Source organism: Aethalodelphis obliquidens, unplaced genomic scaffold (assembly GCF_003676395.1).
Source record: "Aethalodelphis obliquidens isolate GAN/ISIS:26980383/991018 unplaced genomic scaffold, ASM367639v1 scaffold2, whole genome shotgun sequence".
Classification (NCBI taxonomy): Eukaryota; Metazoa; Chordata; class Mammalia; order Artiodactyla; family Delphinidae; genus Aethalodelphis; species Aethalodelphis obliquidens.
The window spans coordinates 47,540,203-47,554,383 of NW_020837946.1; the positions used below are offsets into that span (position 1 = coordinate 47,540,203).

The 14,181-nt window shown below is 35.1% G+C and overlaps 1 protein-coding gene across 1 annotated transcript in view; it reads right to left on the bottom strand.

Annotated features, from left to right (window-relative positions):
- The window catches only part of FSIP2 (fibrous sheath interacting protein 2), a 124,320-nt gene that overhangs the window by 81,120 nt on the left and 29,019 nt on the right, over nucleotides 1–14,181 (bottom strand). The window contains exons 9-11 of the mRNA XM_027078064.1: nucleotides 13,407–13,496; nucleotides 5,251–5,366; nucleotides 4,382–4,427 (exon numbers count right to left, since the gene is read on the bottom strand). Of these exons, the coding sequence (XP_026933865.1) occupies nucleotides 4,382–4,427; nucleotides 5,251–5,366; nucleotides 13,407–13,496 (252 nt within the window). The remainder of the gene's footprint in view (nucleotides 1–4,381; nucleotides 4,428–5,250; nucleotides 5,367–13,406; nucleotides 13,497–14,181) is intronic.

Consider the following 14,181-nt stretch of genomic DNA (forward strand, 5'->3'; position numbering starts at 1 on the left):
ACTTTGTTATACTTTATTTTATTTTATTGTATCTTCTTTCTTTTTTCCTTCCTTCCCTCCTACCTTCCTTCCTCCCTCCCTCCCCCTCCTTTCTTTCCTTCTTTCTTTCTTTCTTCCTTCCTTCCTTCCTTCCTTCCCTCCTTTCTTCATACTTCTACTAATTCTCTCTACTTTTTCTCCCTTTTATTCTGAGCCGTGTGGACGAAAGGATCTTTGTGCTCCAGCCAGGAGTCAGGGCTCTGCCTCTGAGGTAGGAGAGCCAACTTCAGGACACTGGTCCACAAGAGACCTCCCAGATCCACATAATATCAAATGGCGAAAATCTCCCAGAGACCTCCATCTTAACACCAGCACCCAGCTTCACTCAACAACCAGCAAGCTACAATGCTGGACAACCTATGCCAAACAACGAGCAAAACAGGAACACAACCCCACCCATTAGCAGAGAAGCTGCGTAAAATCATAATAAGGCCACAGACACCCCAAAACACACCACCAGACGTGAACCTGCCCACTAGAGAGACAAGATCCAGCCTCATCCACCACAACACAGGCACTAGTCCCTTCCACCAGGAAGCCTACACAACCCACGGAACCAACCTTAGCCACTGGAGACAGACATCAAAAACAGCGGGAACTACGAACCTGCAGCCTGCAAAAAGGAGACCCCAAACACAGTAAGATAAGCAAAATGAGAAGACAGAAAAACACACAGCAGATAAAGGAGCAAGATAAAAACCCACCAGACCTAACAAATGAAGAGGAAATAGGCAGTCTACCTGAAAAAGAATTCAGAATAATGATAGTAAGGATGATCCAAAATCTTGGAAATAGAATGGACAAAATGCAAGAAACAGTTAACAAGGACCTAGAAGAAATAAAGATGAAAGAAGCAACGATGAACAACACAGTAAATGAAATTAAAAGTACTATAGATGGGATCAATAGCAGAATAACTGAGGCATAAGAACGGATAAGTGACCTGGAAGATAAAATAGTGGAAATAACTACTGCAGAACAGAATAAAGAAAAAAGAATGAAAAGAACTGAGGACAGTCTCAGAGACCTCTGGGACAACATTAAACGCACCAACATTCGAATTATAGGGGTTCCAGAAGAAGAAGAGAAAAAGAAAGGGACTGAGAAAATATTTGAAGAGATTATAGTTGAAAACTTCCCTAATATGGGAAAGGAAATAGTTAATCAAGTCCAGGAAGCACAGAGAGTCCCATACAGGATAAATCCAAGGAGAAATACGCCAGGACACATATTAATCAAACTGTCAAAAATTAAATACAAAGAAAGCATATTAAAAGCAGCAAGGGAAAAACAACGAATAACACACAAGGGAATCCCCATAAGGTTAACAGCTGATCTCTCAGCAGAAACCCTACAAGCCAGAAGGGAGTGGCAGGACATACTGAAAGTGATGAAGGAGAAAAACCTGCAACCAAGACTACTCTACCCAGCAAGGATCTCATTCAGATTTGATGGAGAAATTAAAACCTTTACAGACAAGCAAAAGCTGAGAGAGTTCAGCACCACCAAACCAGCTTTACAACAAATGCTAAAGGAACTTCTCTAGACAAGAAACACAAGAGAAGGAAAAGACCTACAATAACAAACCCAAAACAATTGTGAAAATGACTCTACTACCCAAAGCAATCTACAGATTCAATGCAATCCCTATCAAACTACCACTTGCATTTTTCACAGAACTAGAAGAAAAAATTGCACAATTTGTATGGAAACACAAAAGACCCCGAATAGCCAAAGCAATCTTGAGAACAAAAAAAGGAGCTGTAGGAATCAGGCTCCCTGACTTCAGACTATACTACAAAGCTACAGTAACCAAGATAGTATGGTACTGGCACAAAAACAGAAAGATAGATCAATGGAACAGGATAGAAAGCCCAGAGATAAACCCACGCACATACGGACACCTTATCTTTGATAAAGGTGGCAGGAATGTACAGTGGAGAAAGGACAGCCTCTTCAATAAGTGGTGCTGGGAAAACTGGACAGATACATGTAAAAGTATGAGATTAGATCACTCTCTAACACCATACACAAAAATAAGCTCAAAATGGATTAAATCCCTAAATGTAGGGGCAGAAACTATCAAACTCTTAGAGGAAAACATAGGCAGAACACTGTATGACATAAATCACAGCAAGGTCCTTTCTGACCCACCTCATAGAGTAACGGAAATAAAAAGAAAAATAAACAAATGGGACCTAATGAAACTTCAAAGCTTTTGCACAGCAAAGGAAACCATAAACAAGACCAAAAGACAACCCTCAGAATGGGAGAAAATATTTGCAAATGAAGCAACTGACAAAGGATTAATTTCCAAAATTTACAGGCAGCTCATGCAGCTCAATAACAAAAAAACAAACAACCCAATCCAAAAGTGGGCAGAAGACCTAAATAGACATTTCTCCAAAGAAGATATACAGACTGCCAACAGACACATGAAAGAATGCTCAACATCATTAATCATTAGAGAAATGTAAATCAAAACTACAATGAGGTATCATCTCACACCAGTCAGAATGGCCATCATCAAAAAATCTAGAAACAATAAATGCTGGAGAGGGTGTGGAGAAAAGGGAACACTCTTGCACTGCTGGTGGGAATGTGAATTGGTTCAGCCACTATGGAGAACGGTATGGAGGTTCCTTAAAAAACTACAACTAGAACTACCATATGACCCAGCGCAATCCCTCTACTGGGCATATACCCGGAGAAAAGCAAAATTCAAAAAGAGTCATGGACCAAAATCTTCATTGTACCTCTATTTACAATAGCCAGGACATGGAAGCAACCTAAGTGGCCGTCAACGGATGAATGGATAAAGAAGATGTGGCACATATATACAATGGAATATTACTCAGCCATAAAAAGAAATGAAATTGAGCTACAAGGTGGATAGACCTAGAGTCTGTCATACAGAGTGAAGTAAGTCAGAAAAAAAAAGACAAATACCGTATGCTAACACATATATATGGAATTTAAGAAAAAAAGAATGTCATGAAGAACCTAGGGGTAAGACAGGAATAAAGACACAGACCTACTGGAGAACGGACTTGAGGATATGGGGAGGGGGAAGGGTGAGCTGTGACAGGGCGAGAGAGAGTCATGGACATATACACACTAACAAACGTAAGGTAGATAGCTAGTGGGAAGCCGCCGCATAGCACAGGGATATCGGCTCGGTGCTTTGTGACCCCCTGGAGGGGTGGGATAGGGAGGGTGGGAGGGAGGGAGATGCAAGACGGAAGAGATATGGGAACATTTGTATATGTATAACTGATTCACTTTGTTATAAAGCAGAAACTATCACACCATTGTAAAGTAATTATACCCCAATAAAGATGTTAAAAAAAATAAAAAAAACAGGAAATGTAAAAGCTAAAAAAAAAAATATTAGCAAACCAATTCATTAGTACATTAAAAGAATCATATGCCAGGATCGAGTGGGATTTATCCCTGTGATGCAAGAATGGTTCAACATATGCAAGTGGTTAACTGTAATACACCACATTAACAAACAGATCTGTGTTTTAGAAAGATTGCTTTACACCAAAATGTAGGGTGGATTAAAAAGACGAAGAGAGGTTGGAGGAAGGTTACTGAAATAGTCAAGGATGGAGGAAAGAAAGGCAGCAGTTGTGGGAATACAAAAGAGAGGGAAGGAGGAATGAAGGAGGTAGATTAGACAGAGAGTGGCAACTTGGGGATACAAAATTCAAGAAAGAGGAAGAGTCAAAGATAAGTCAAGTTTTGTGCCTGGGTAAAAACAGAAGGATCAAGAAGTTGAAAATTTTGATTTTTGTATTGAATTTGAGGTGGTCATTGGCCACTGGATGGAGGTGTCTAGTATTTTCTATGTGTGTATATAGGTTTTGCATGAGAGTGTTTTTAGTGACTTCCAAAAATCTAACAAGGTGCAGAAAAACTTAGTTATTGTATATTCCACTCAAGGGGAGATGGGAAATAGGATATATTGTCTGTGGGGAATAGATGGCAGTGCAGTATGAGGACCTTCCTGGGCATATTTCTCTGTATTATAACCTACTGAACCATAGTATGTCAGTACCTTACTCTACCTATCACTATAAACAGCTACAGCAGAGACTCTAACTTTTCCACACTTTGCATATTTCAAAAGTCATACTTATCAAGCAATCATTCAAACATATAGGCTAATTATAACATCAAAATTCATTAACAGTTTTATACCATGCTTTATTTTCCAAAATAACCATGGTTTTTAAAATCCATGGTATAACAAGTAACTTGAGAAACCATATGGTGAAACCATAATTAGGTACTTAACAAACAACAGAACAATTATGAATGTTTTTTATTTTCTTACCTCTATTATCAGAAACACTTGATTTTTTATTTGTCTCTCCATCTTTCTATATGGTACAACATTAAAGATAAAAACATTCGTTAGTAACTTCACTTCTGAAAGATTTTGCCTTCTACCAATCAACCAAATTAATACAGATTTTCTTCCCTTTTATCTTCTAACTCTCTCATGAAAATTGTCTCAGGGACAATACTTATTACCAACCTCCTAGGACACCTTCCACAGGGATCTCAAATTTCACTAGTTCAAAATTGAGTTTAATATGCAGCCACGTACAAACTTTACCCTCTTCTAGTACTCCACATTTTGTTTAAAGACATGGTAATCTATTTAGTGGTTGGTTCTAAAACGTTTAGTCATTCAGTTTGTTTCAGGGAAATACAATCCAACCTATTCTAATCCAATCTAATGCTTTAAAAACACATTGCTAAGAATCAAAATAAAATTTATCATCCCAGACTCTCAACTTACTGTAATAACATTTTTGCATCTGTCTGCCCCATTAGACAATGAGTCCTCAAGGGGAAAGATTATATCTGATTCTTCTTTGTATCCTATGTGACCAATTTATTCATTTTCCCTTCCTTCAGGAAAAAGTCACAGGGCTTTGGCCAACAGTAGATGCTCAATAAATATTAGATATTGCAATTGCTAAATGTTTGTTTGGATTAGTTTCTACTAATGAGAGTGAGTGAGTTTAGCACAAAGGTAACTCAACACTTCTAGGGAAAGGGATCAGTTCTCATAAATAGATCCTAATATCCCTAACCAATCCATAACACGGTAGAGAGGGAGATGGTTCACAGAAGTAAAAGTTAACTAGATAAATTAATAATCACCATACAGAAGCTTGAGACATAATTTCATACCTTTTGTTCAGTATCATTATCTTGTACATCTGGTTGAGAAACAAGAGAAGGTACTGATGTTTTGGCAATATTCTTTGAACTACTTAGAGACCGATGAATGGTGTTTACAAAGGGTTCTAAAAGTAAATGAAAGAAACAGTATAGTTTTTAAAAGAACTCACTGAAGTATAATTTAATGGTTTAATTATAATTGTTTGGTTTAATTATAACTTAATTATTTAAATTGAACGGTTTCCTCAATTTAAAAATACATCTATAACTGTGAAGTCATCACTGCAACCAAAATAAAATTTCTAATACCCCTGAAAGTTTTCTCATCCACCTTTGTAATCCATTTATCTCTTTCTTCCCATCCTCAGACAACAGTGCTCTCTACCTCTTACACAAGATTAATCTGAATTTTCTAGAATTTTATATGAATGGGATCATATAGTATGTGATATATAGTATTTTTTGCCTGGCTTCTTTCACTCAGTATTGTATGTTTTAATAATTCATTCCTTTTTTTAAAAAATTTCTGAGAAGTATTCCATTGTATGGATATGCTACCATTCTTTATCTATTCACCTGTTGTTTGGGTTGTTTCCAGTTTTGGCAACTTACAAATATTTATGAACTTACCTGCACAAGTTTTTGTGTGGGCATACTTTTTCATTTCTATTGGGTAAATACACCTAGTAGTACAATGGCTGGGTCATATGGTAAGTATATGTCTAACTTTTAAGAAATGCCAAACTGTTTTCCCAAGTGGCTGTACCATTTCATACCATTCAGCAGTGTGTCAGAGTTTTAATTCTCCCACATCCTTGTCAACACTTAGTAGGCAGAAGAAAGGAAATAAGATCAAAGTGAAAAAGAAATAGAAAAACAAGAGAGAAAAACTAACAGTTGACTCCTTGAGAAGTTCAATAAAACTGATAAAGCCAGATTGACCAGGAAAAAGAGAAGACACAAATTTCCATCATCAGGGAAATTAGAGATAACAGCATAACAGTCTATAGATAATACTAAAAATAACAGATTATGAAAATTTATAGCAATAAACTTATATGAAAGGGACAGATTTTCCTCAAAAACAATCAAATCTCATTCATGAATAAATAGAAAATATGAAGAACCTCATATCTATTAAAGAAATGGAATATATAGTTAAAAACATTTCTACAAAGAAAACTCCAGACTCAAAAGACTTTACTTCTGAATTACACAAAATACCAAAGGAAGAATTTACACTAATTCTACACAAATTCATCCAGAAAATTGAAGAGGAGTAAACTCCTCTCCCAACTCATACTTTGATATCAGAATCACTCAGATATAAAAATCATTACAAGACATTACAAGAAAAGAAAAACTCAGTCAATATTCTCCTATGAATAAAGATGCAAAATCTATAAATAAATTGAATCTAATAATATACAATAAAAGATAATACATAATGAATAAGTGAGGCTTATTCCAAGAATGCAGGGTTAGTTTATCATTCAAAAATAAGCCAAAGTAACTTACTACAGTAAGAGAAAAGAGGAGGAAATGTAGACAATTATATCAAAGATGAAAGGAAAAACTTGATAAAATTCAACACCCATTCATGATGAAACTTCTTAGTGAATGAGGAGTATGAGGGTATGTCCTTCCTTTGATAAAAGCTATCTTCAAATCTCCAGAACTATATTCTAATTTATATTGATCACTTGGCCTTATATTTTAGAACAAGATCAGGATGTACACAATCACCATTTTGTTCAGCACTGTTCTGGAGGTCCTGGCCAGCAAGAAAAAGAAATGAAGGGTGAACCCAAATAAAATCCCAGCTGACTATGTTGTAGAAACTGGAGAGCTGAAAAGATACATGCATGCCAATGTTCACAGCACTGCTATTTACAGTAGTCAAGACATGGAAATAACCCAAGTGCCCATCAAAAAATGATTGGCTTAAGAAGATGTGGTGTATCATGTATGTGTATACACACACACGGAATATTAGGCGACCATAAAAAATAATGAAATATTGCTGTTTGCAGTAACATGGATGGACCTAGAGAATATTACGCTTAGTGCATTAAGTCAGACACAGAAAGACAAATACTATATATCACTTATATGTGGAATCTAAAAAATAATACAAATGAATCTATACAAAAGAGAAATGGACTCACAGACTTAGAAAACAAACTTAATGATTACCAAAGGGGAGAGGGAATAAGGAAGGGACAAATTAGTATTGGATTAATGGATACACACTATATTCATAAAAGAGATAAGCAACAAGGATTTACTGTATAGCACAGGGAATTATACTCAATATCTTGTAATAACCTATAATGGAATATAATCTGCCAAAAAAACCCCTGAATCATTATGCTATACACCTGAAACTATTGCAATATTGTAAATCTACTATACTTAAATAAAAAAAATAAAATTTCTATGGAAATGCAAAGGCCCTAGAACAACCAAGTCAACTTAGAAGAACAACAAATGTTGGAGAACTCAAACTGCCAAATTTCAAGACTTATTATAAAGCTACAGTAATTATGAGAATGCTATTGAATATACTCACATAAGGACAAATAGACCAATAAAAGAAAAGAGCATGTCCAGAAATAGGTCCAACAATATATGATTACTTCATCTTCTCAAAGATACCAATGAAACTCACTGGTGTTGAAACAACTGAATGTGTTCAAGGTAAGACTGGATAGTCCAGTCTTCTCAGATAGCAAGGAAGCTAACAAAAATCACTAGGGTTGTGTCAAAAAGGACTCGAAAGTTATCTTGAAGGGGCCCTCACTGGCCAGAGCTGTCACAGTTTCAACATTAGTAAGCACAGTAATAGAAAATTTTAAGCACATAAAATTTATATACATCTGTGAATTCATAATGAAACAAAACTAATTGCTCACTGTTAGAAGATGCTACTGAAACAATACATTATTTTGAAAACTAATAAATGATGGTAAAATATTAAGCATCAGTCTGCTTTTCTCAAGTATCCTGTATCACAAAGTAACCAAATAGTAGTTGGGGGAAAGTTTCTTTTTATTAGAAATTTTCTAGCTAGTTTACGAAGAAGGAAAAATATCCCAATTTTGTAATGCATAATTAATGTGTGGATCAAGGCCTTGAACATAAATGGCTGCTAATATCACAAAGAGAAAGACAATGCAATATTATGTGTCTCTTGATGGAAAGATACACCATCATGTATGCATCAGTCTTGCTAAAGAAACTGAACCTGAAAGTGCATAGATTTAACTAATACTTTACAGGAAATACAGAAGAAATAACATATACCATATAGATGCAATCAGCAAAAATTCAGTAACTGAGGAGTTCAACAAGACAAGCAACTCAATTTCTTCAACAAATAAACTAATTTTAAAGAAGAGGAGGAAGGGAGGGAGGGAAAGAGAGGAATATATGGAAGGAGAACCTACAGATTAAAAGACTCAAAAGACATACAAACTATCGCAGTATGCGTCAATGTAGATTCAAAGTAACATCAAAATACTTTTGTGACATTTATGAGATTACTGGAAAGCTGAATTGTAATTAGATATTTGATTACATTAAGGAATTATTATTTGTGCAATGTGATCATGGTATTGTGCTTACGCATTAAAAAAATAATCCTCTTTTAGGTACATACTGATATGTTGATGGATGAAATAATATGTGTGGGATGTGCTTTAAAACAATATGGCAGCAGGGAGAAGTTGAGGGCATAGACAAAACAAAACTGTCCAGGAGTTGCTGAAGCTGAAAGATAGGCACATAAAGATTCTGTTGGTTTTTGCTTATGTTTGAAATGCTTAATAAGGCTAAAAAAAGTCATTAACAAAATTATGGAAATATGTGCCACAAATAAGACAAAAGATTAATGTCTTTGCCATATCAAAGAGAACTCATAGAAATGAACCTCAAATAAAAAGTAACAAAATATACAAACTATAAGGAAAAATGTAACATTTTATTATACTGAACTAAGAACTTCTGTACATCAAAAGATAAAAAAAGAATAGAAACAAATTACAAATTGGAAGAAGATATTGCTATACCGTATATATGTATATAATAGAATGTGTGACCAAAAAAATCTTTCAAATCTGTAAAAGAAAGAAAAATAACCCAATAGGAAAATGGACAAGAGATTTGAAAAAATAATTTCTCAGAAGAGGGAACATGACCCAGAAATCCCATATCGAGGCATATAACCCCTAGAGAATCACCTGTCCATGAATACCAGGAGATATATATGTATAGAATGGTGAAATATTGTTCAAATAACCGATACTTCCACCAAAAGAAAAACATATTAAATTGTGGTATATTTACACAATGGGATATTCACACAATGGGATAGGATTAGTACTGAAAGGAAGTAAAATGTCAGACAATACATAGGTAAAACTTTTGAAATATAATGCTGAGTATAAAAAGCAAGTCACAAAACACTGTATACAATATCATATCAATTATATTAAAATACCTTAATAATGTTATCTATGTCCATCAGAACCATGGAGAACAACAGTTTTAAAGTTTTTTGGGAAAAAAAAAAAGCCTGACAGCTTATAATTCGATATCAAGGGTAAATAGTATAATTCAGGAATGAAGGTAAAATAAAAATACTCTCAGGTGAAGGAAAACTAAGATAATTCAGTGCCAGATAATTTGTTCTAAAAGAGATGCTAAGGGAAGTTCTACAGACTGAAGGAAAATGATACCAGAAAGAAACATGGGACCAGAAACATCAGGAATTAATGGGCGACCAAATTTGAGTAAATATGATAGGCTGTTCTTCCCCTATTTAGTCATTTAAATGATGATTACTCTGAGTGGCTGTTTGGTATATGTAGATGTAATACATAAGATCATTATAACAAAGGGGAGAGGAGTAAGGAGGCATATATAGTGGTAAGGTTTCCACATTCTACATAAAGAGGTAGAATATCTAGTTAGGGTTGACTGTGATAAGCTAAGTAAGTACACTGTTACTTAGAACAACCACTAAAAAATCTGTACAAAGAGACATAGTAAAAACAATAGCCATGAACAATTGGAAATCAAACTTTAAAAATACCATGTACAACAGTACCAAAAATGAAGCACTTATGTATACACATAACAACATATACAAGATTTCTATACTGAAAACTACAAAACACTTATGAAAGAAATCAAGGACTACCGAAAAGTCCTTGATTGGAAGGACCCTGTAAAGATTTCTTTCCCCCTTAAATCGATCTATAGATTGATTTAATATACTTCATTCAAAAATCCTGGCATAATTTTTGCAGTAAAGCTGAGTATAAAGTTTATACTCAGGCAAATGAATTAAAATATCCATAAAAATTTTGAAGAAAAGTAAAGTTGCTGCTACATTTTAATAACAAGCTACAGTAATCAAAAACAGCAATATGGGCAAAGGGGGAGACACACTGATCAATCAGAAACAGAAACAGAAAATTAAAAGGCAAGTTACAGACTGAGAGAAAATATTTGCAAGTCACACCTGAAAAATACTTATATTCAGAATATACAAATAACTCCCAAAACTCAACAGAGCAAAAAGCTTCAACAGATACTTCACCAGGCAGGATTTACAAAAGGCAAACAGCATATGAAAAGATATTCATCATCATTAGCCATCAGGCAAATACAAATGAAAACCACAATGAGATACCATTACATCTATTAGAATGATTAAAATAAAAAGTACTGATAATACCAACAGTTACAAGGATGCACAGCAAACAGGGAATGCAAAATGCTAAAGCCACTCTGGAAAACAGTTGGGCAATTCTTTATAAACTTAAACATATACAACAATTCCTTGTTCACACAAAAAGCTTAATGTATACTTCTGATCTTTCTATTCATAATCACCAAAATCTGGAAACAACCAAATTTCCTTCAACTGATGTATGCATAAATAAACCTGGTACATACACACAATGGACTACTACTCAGCAATAAAAAAGAGTCAACTATTGACAAATGAAATAATTTGAAAGAATTTCAAAGGCATGCTGAAAGGAGCAATTATCAAAAGATCAAATACGATATGATTCCATTTACAAGGCATTTTCCAAAGGAAAAAGAACTATAGTGATGGAGAACATATCAGTGGTTGCCTGGGCTTATTAGTGGGAGAGAAGGCGGTGTGACTGCAAAAGGACATTTTTGGAATGTTGTAAATGTTCTCACATGATTGTGGTAAAGGTCATACTAATTCATACGTGTGTTAAAATTCATGCAATTATATAAAAAAATTCCATTTTGCTTTAGGGTAATTTAAAATCCAAAATAAATTACCTCAGGATCTTTTTATGAGAATGAAAAAATACAGAGACAAGATCAGAAGCAGGAACTATAGAGAATTCTGGCCTCTGAACTCTGGATAGTTGCCAATTATAAAACGTGGGGGCAGACTGCCCATAAGAGTGTAAAGGTTGTGACACTGTATGGAGTTCATACTCAGTTCAGTGATGAGATGGAAACTAAGGAGGTTTGATTATGGTGAATGGGAAAGAGGGGCACTTTTAATATATAATGAATTGTGATATCACTACTGTACATTTCTAAAATTCACACAAAACAAGAATGATTCACTTGCCAATCTCTTAGAGGGTAGAAATAGATCCTCTCCCCTCCAGATATGTATTAATATAGTTTTAGAATTCATCTTTGTCTCCCAACTATGCTTAATTAAATTTATAGTTTTGATACCTGGACAACTGTCACAGATAGAGTGGTACCTTAGTGAGGCTGAAAATCATATTTTCCATCTATCATCCTTTCCTCCAATAACACTGAGATTTTTTTGACATCAGTAAGACCAGTCTGGCCTGCATTCAACACTAGACTTTTAGAAGACCATCTGCATGAGATAACTGCTTTAGAGACTGAGAATTTAGTTTTATTGTCTACATTTAGTAGATATGTGGCTTGTGTTGTCATAATTGTATGTGTTGTAAGTAACTCTTTGATATTTTATTTAAAAAATCTTCGGACTTTAAAAATGGGACCAAAAAATCTTTGGACTTCAAAAATCTTTGGTCTTTAAAGCTTAGAGCTGAATTAAGTAAACCTCAGTAGTCCTGAGTGGAAGACAGCCTCAGCTAACCCTATCTTATCCCAGAGACTTTATGAGACTAATCAAATTACACAGTCAGGGAAGAAAAGATTTTAAACTTTTTCTTTAGAATTTAACTGATAAAGACAAAGGGATTTAATTTTTATACTTTAATTTTTCCCTGGAAATTTAATATGGGAGAAGAATTCATATTGCTCAATTTCTAACAGTTTTTTTTTTTTTTTTTTTGCGGTATGTGGGCCTCTCACTGTTGTGGCCTCTCCCGCCGCGGAGCACAGGCTCCGGACGCGCAGGCCCAGCGGCCACGGCCCACGGGCCCAGCCGCTCTGCGGCACGCGGGATCCTCCCGGAGCGGGGCACGAACCCGCGTCCCCTGCATCGGCAGGCGGACTCTCAACCACCGCGCCACCAGGAAGCCCAGTCTTATACTTTTGATAGTATATTATTTGGAGGATATTTATGCTGTTGTTTGGGTTCTGGTCTAATCCAATGAGCTCTAATGGACAACATGAAGTAACATAGAATGATATAAATAAAGAAAGTGATATTTCACTGGGGTCCCTAGTGGGTTGAGTGAATGTACATAAACTTAATTTCTGACTCACTTCAGAGTTTTTTTTCTTTTTTTTAACATCTTTATTGGAGTATAATTGCTTTATATTGTTGGGTTAGTTGCTGCTGTATAACGAAGTGAGTCAGCTATACGTATACATATATCCCCATATCCCCTCCCTCTTGCGTTTCAGAGTTTTTAAAAATCATTTCGAGCAATATAAAAATTATCTTGCAATTTGTTACGTTCATGTATTTTTCATTCAGCAGCAATAGACCATTTAATTTGTCTAAAATGATAAGTTTAGAACACTAAATCTGTAACTTGAGATGAAATTCTGAAAGCAATAGAGGTTATATCATTGTTTGTAAGCATCACTCTAAATCTGTCATTTGACACCAAAGAACAGAGGAATTATCTGAACTTAAGCAAAAAAGGCCATCCAAATTCAGTCTTTCCCAAAAATACTATTTAATATTTCTTATCACAATATTAAATTACCATATGCTCCTTTATTTGCTTTCTGGTCATCAAGAGGATAAATTATCTTTATGTCATCATTACTCTTCTTTTTCTTCTTTGGAGAATAAGCTTAAAAAAATGCAACAAAACATTTATTTTTAATAATGATGATGACAGAATTACCCAAGACAGGCTCTCTTTTCATGCCCAATGGGAAGTGAGCCTATATGCTAATTTCTATTTAGGATTGTGGGGAGGTATTGGAGAAGATGGAGGAATGTGAAAAACGATTACTCTTCAAATATTATCCTTTCAAGTTAAAAGATAGAAGGACAGAATTTTCCTCTGACAGAGAGAAAAGCTATACCTGGCTCAACTGTAACACGCCATTTCGTCTTTGTAGAGATGGATACCAATATAGCTACTGGCTGGAGACCCACCAGCCCACAGTGACAATTGCAACTCTTGAATGTACCTCACAGCCTAGCATAAACAACCATATACATATTCCTCCTTTGTGATAAAGGAAATTATAGTTCCCGTTTCTAACCGTTTAGGAGGGCAAAGGATCCTCACAGCATGTGCGCTCAATGGGTTTTCATTAAGGCTGTCAAATGTGAGAGTGATCTGTCTTCTCATTGGAGCAGGTTCACCCAATGTTCCTGTCCTCTCTTATTCTCTCTGTCCCTCTGGAAGCTATCTACTTGGTGGAAGATGACAATATTACTACAGAGGAATAATTCAATTTCATTTGTCACCTTGATAAAATAAATTAATTTATATCCCACTTCTTCAAAAAAAGGGATTTGAGGCA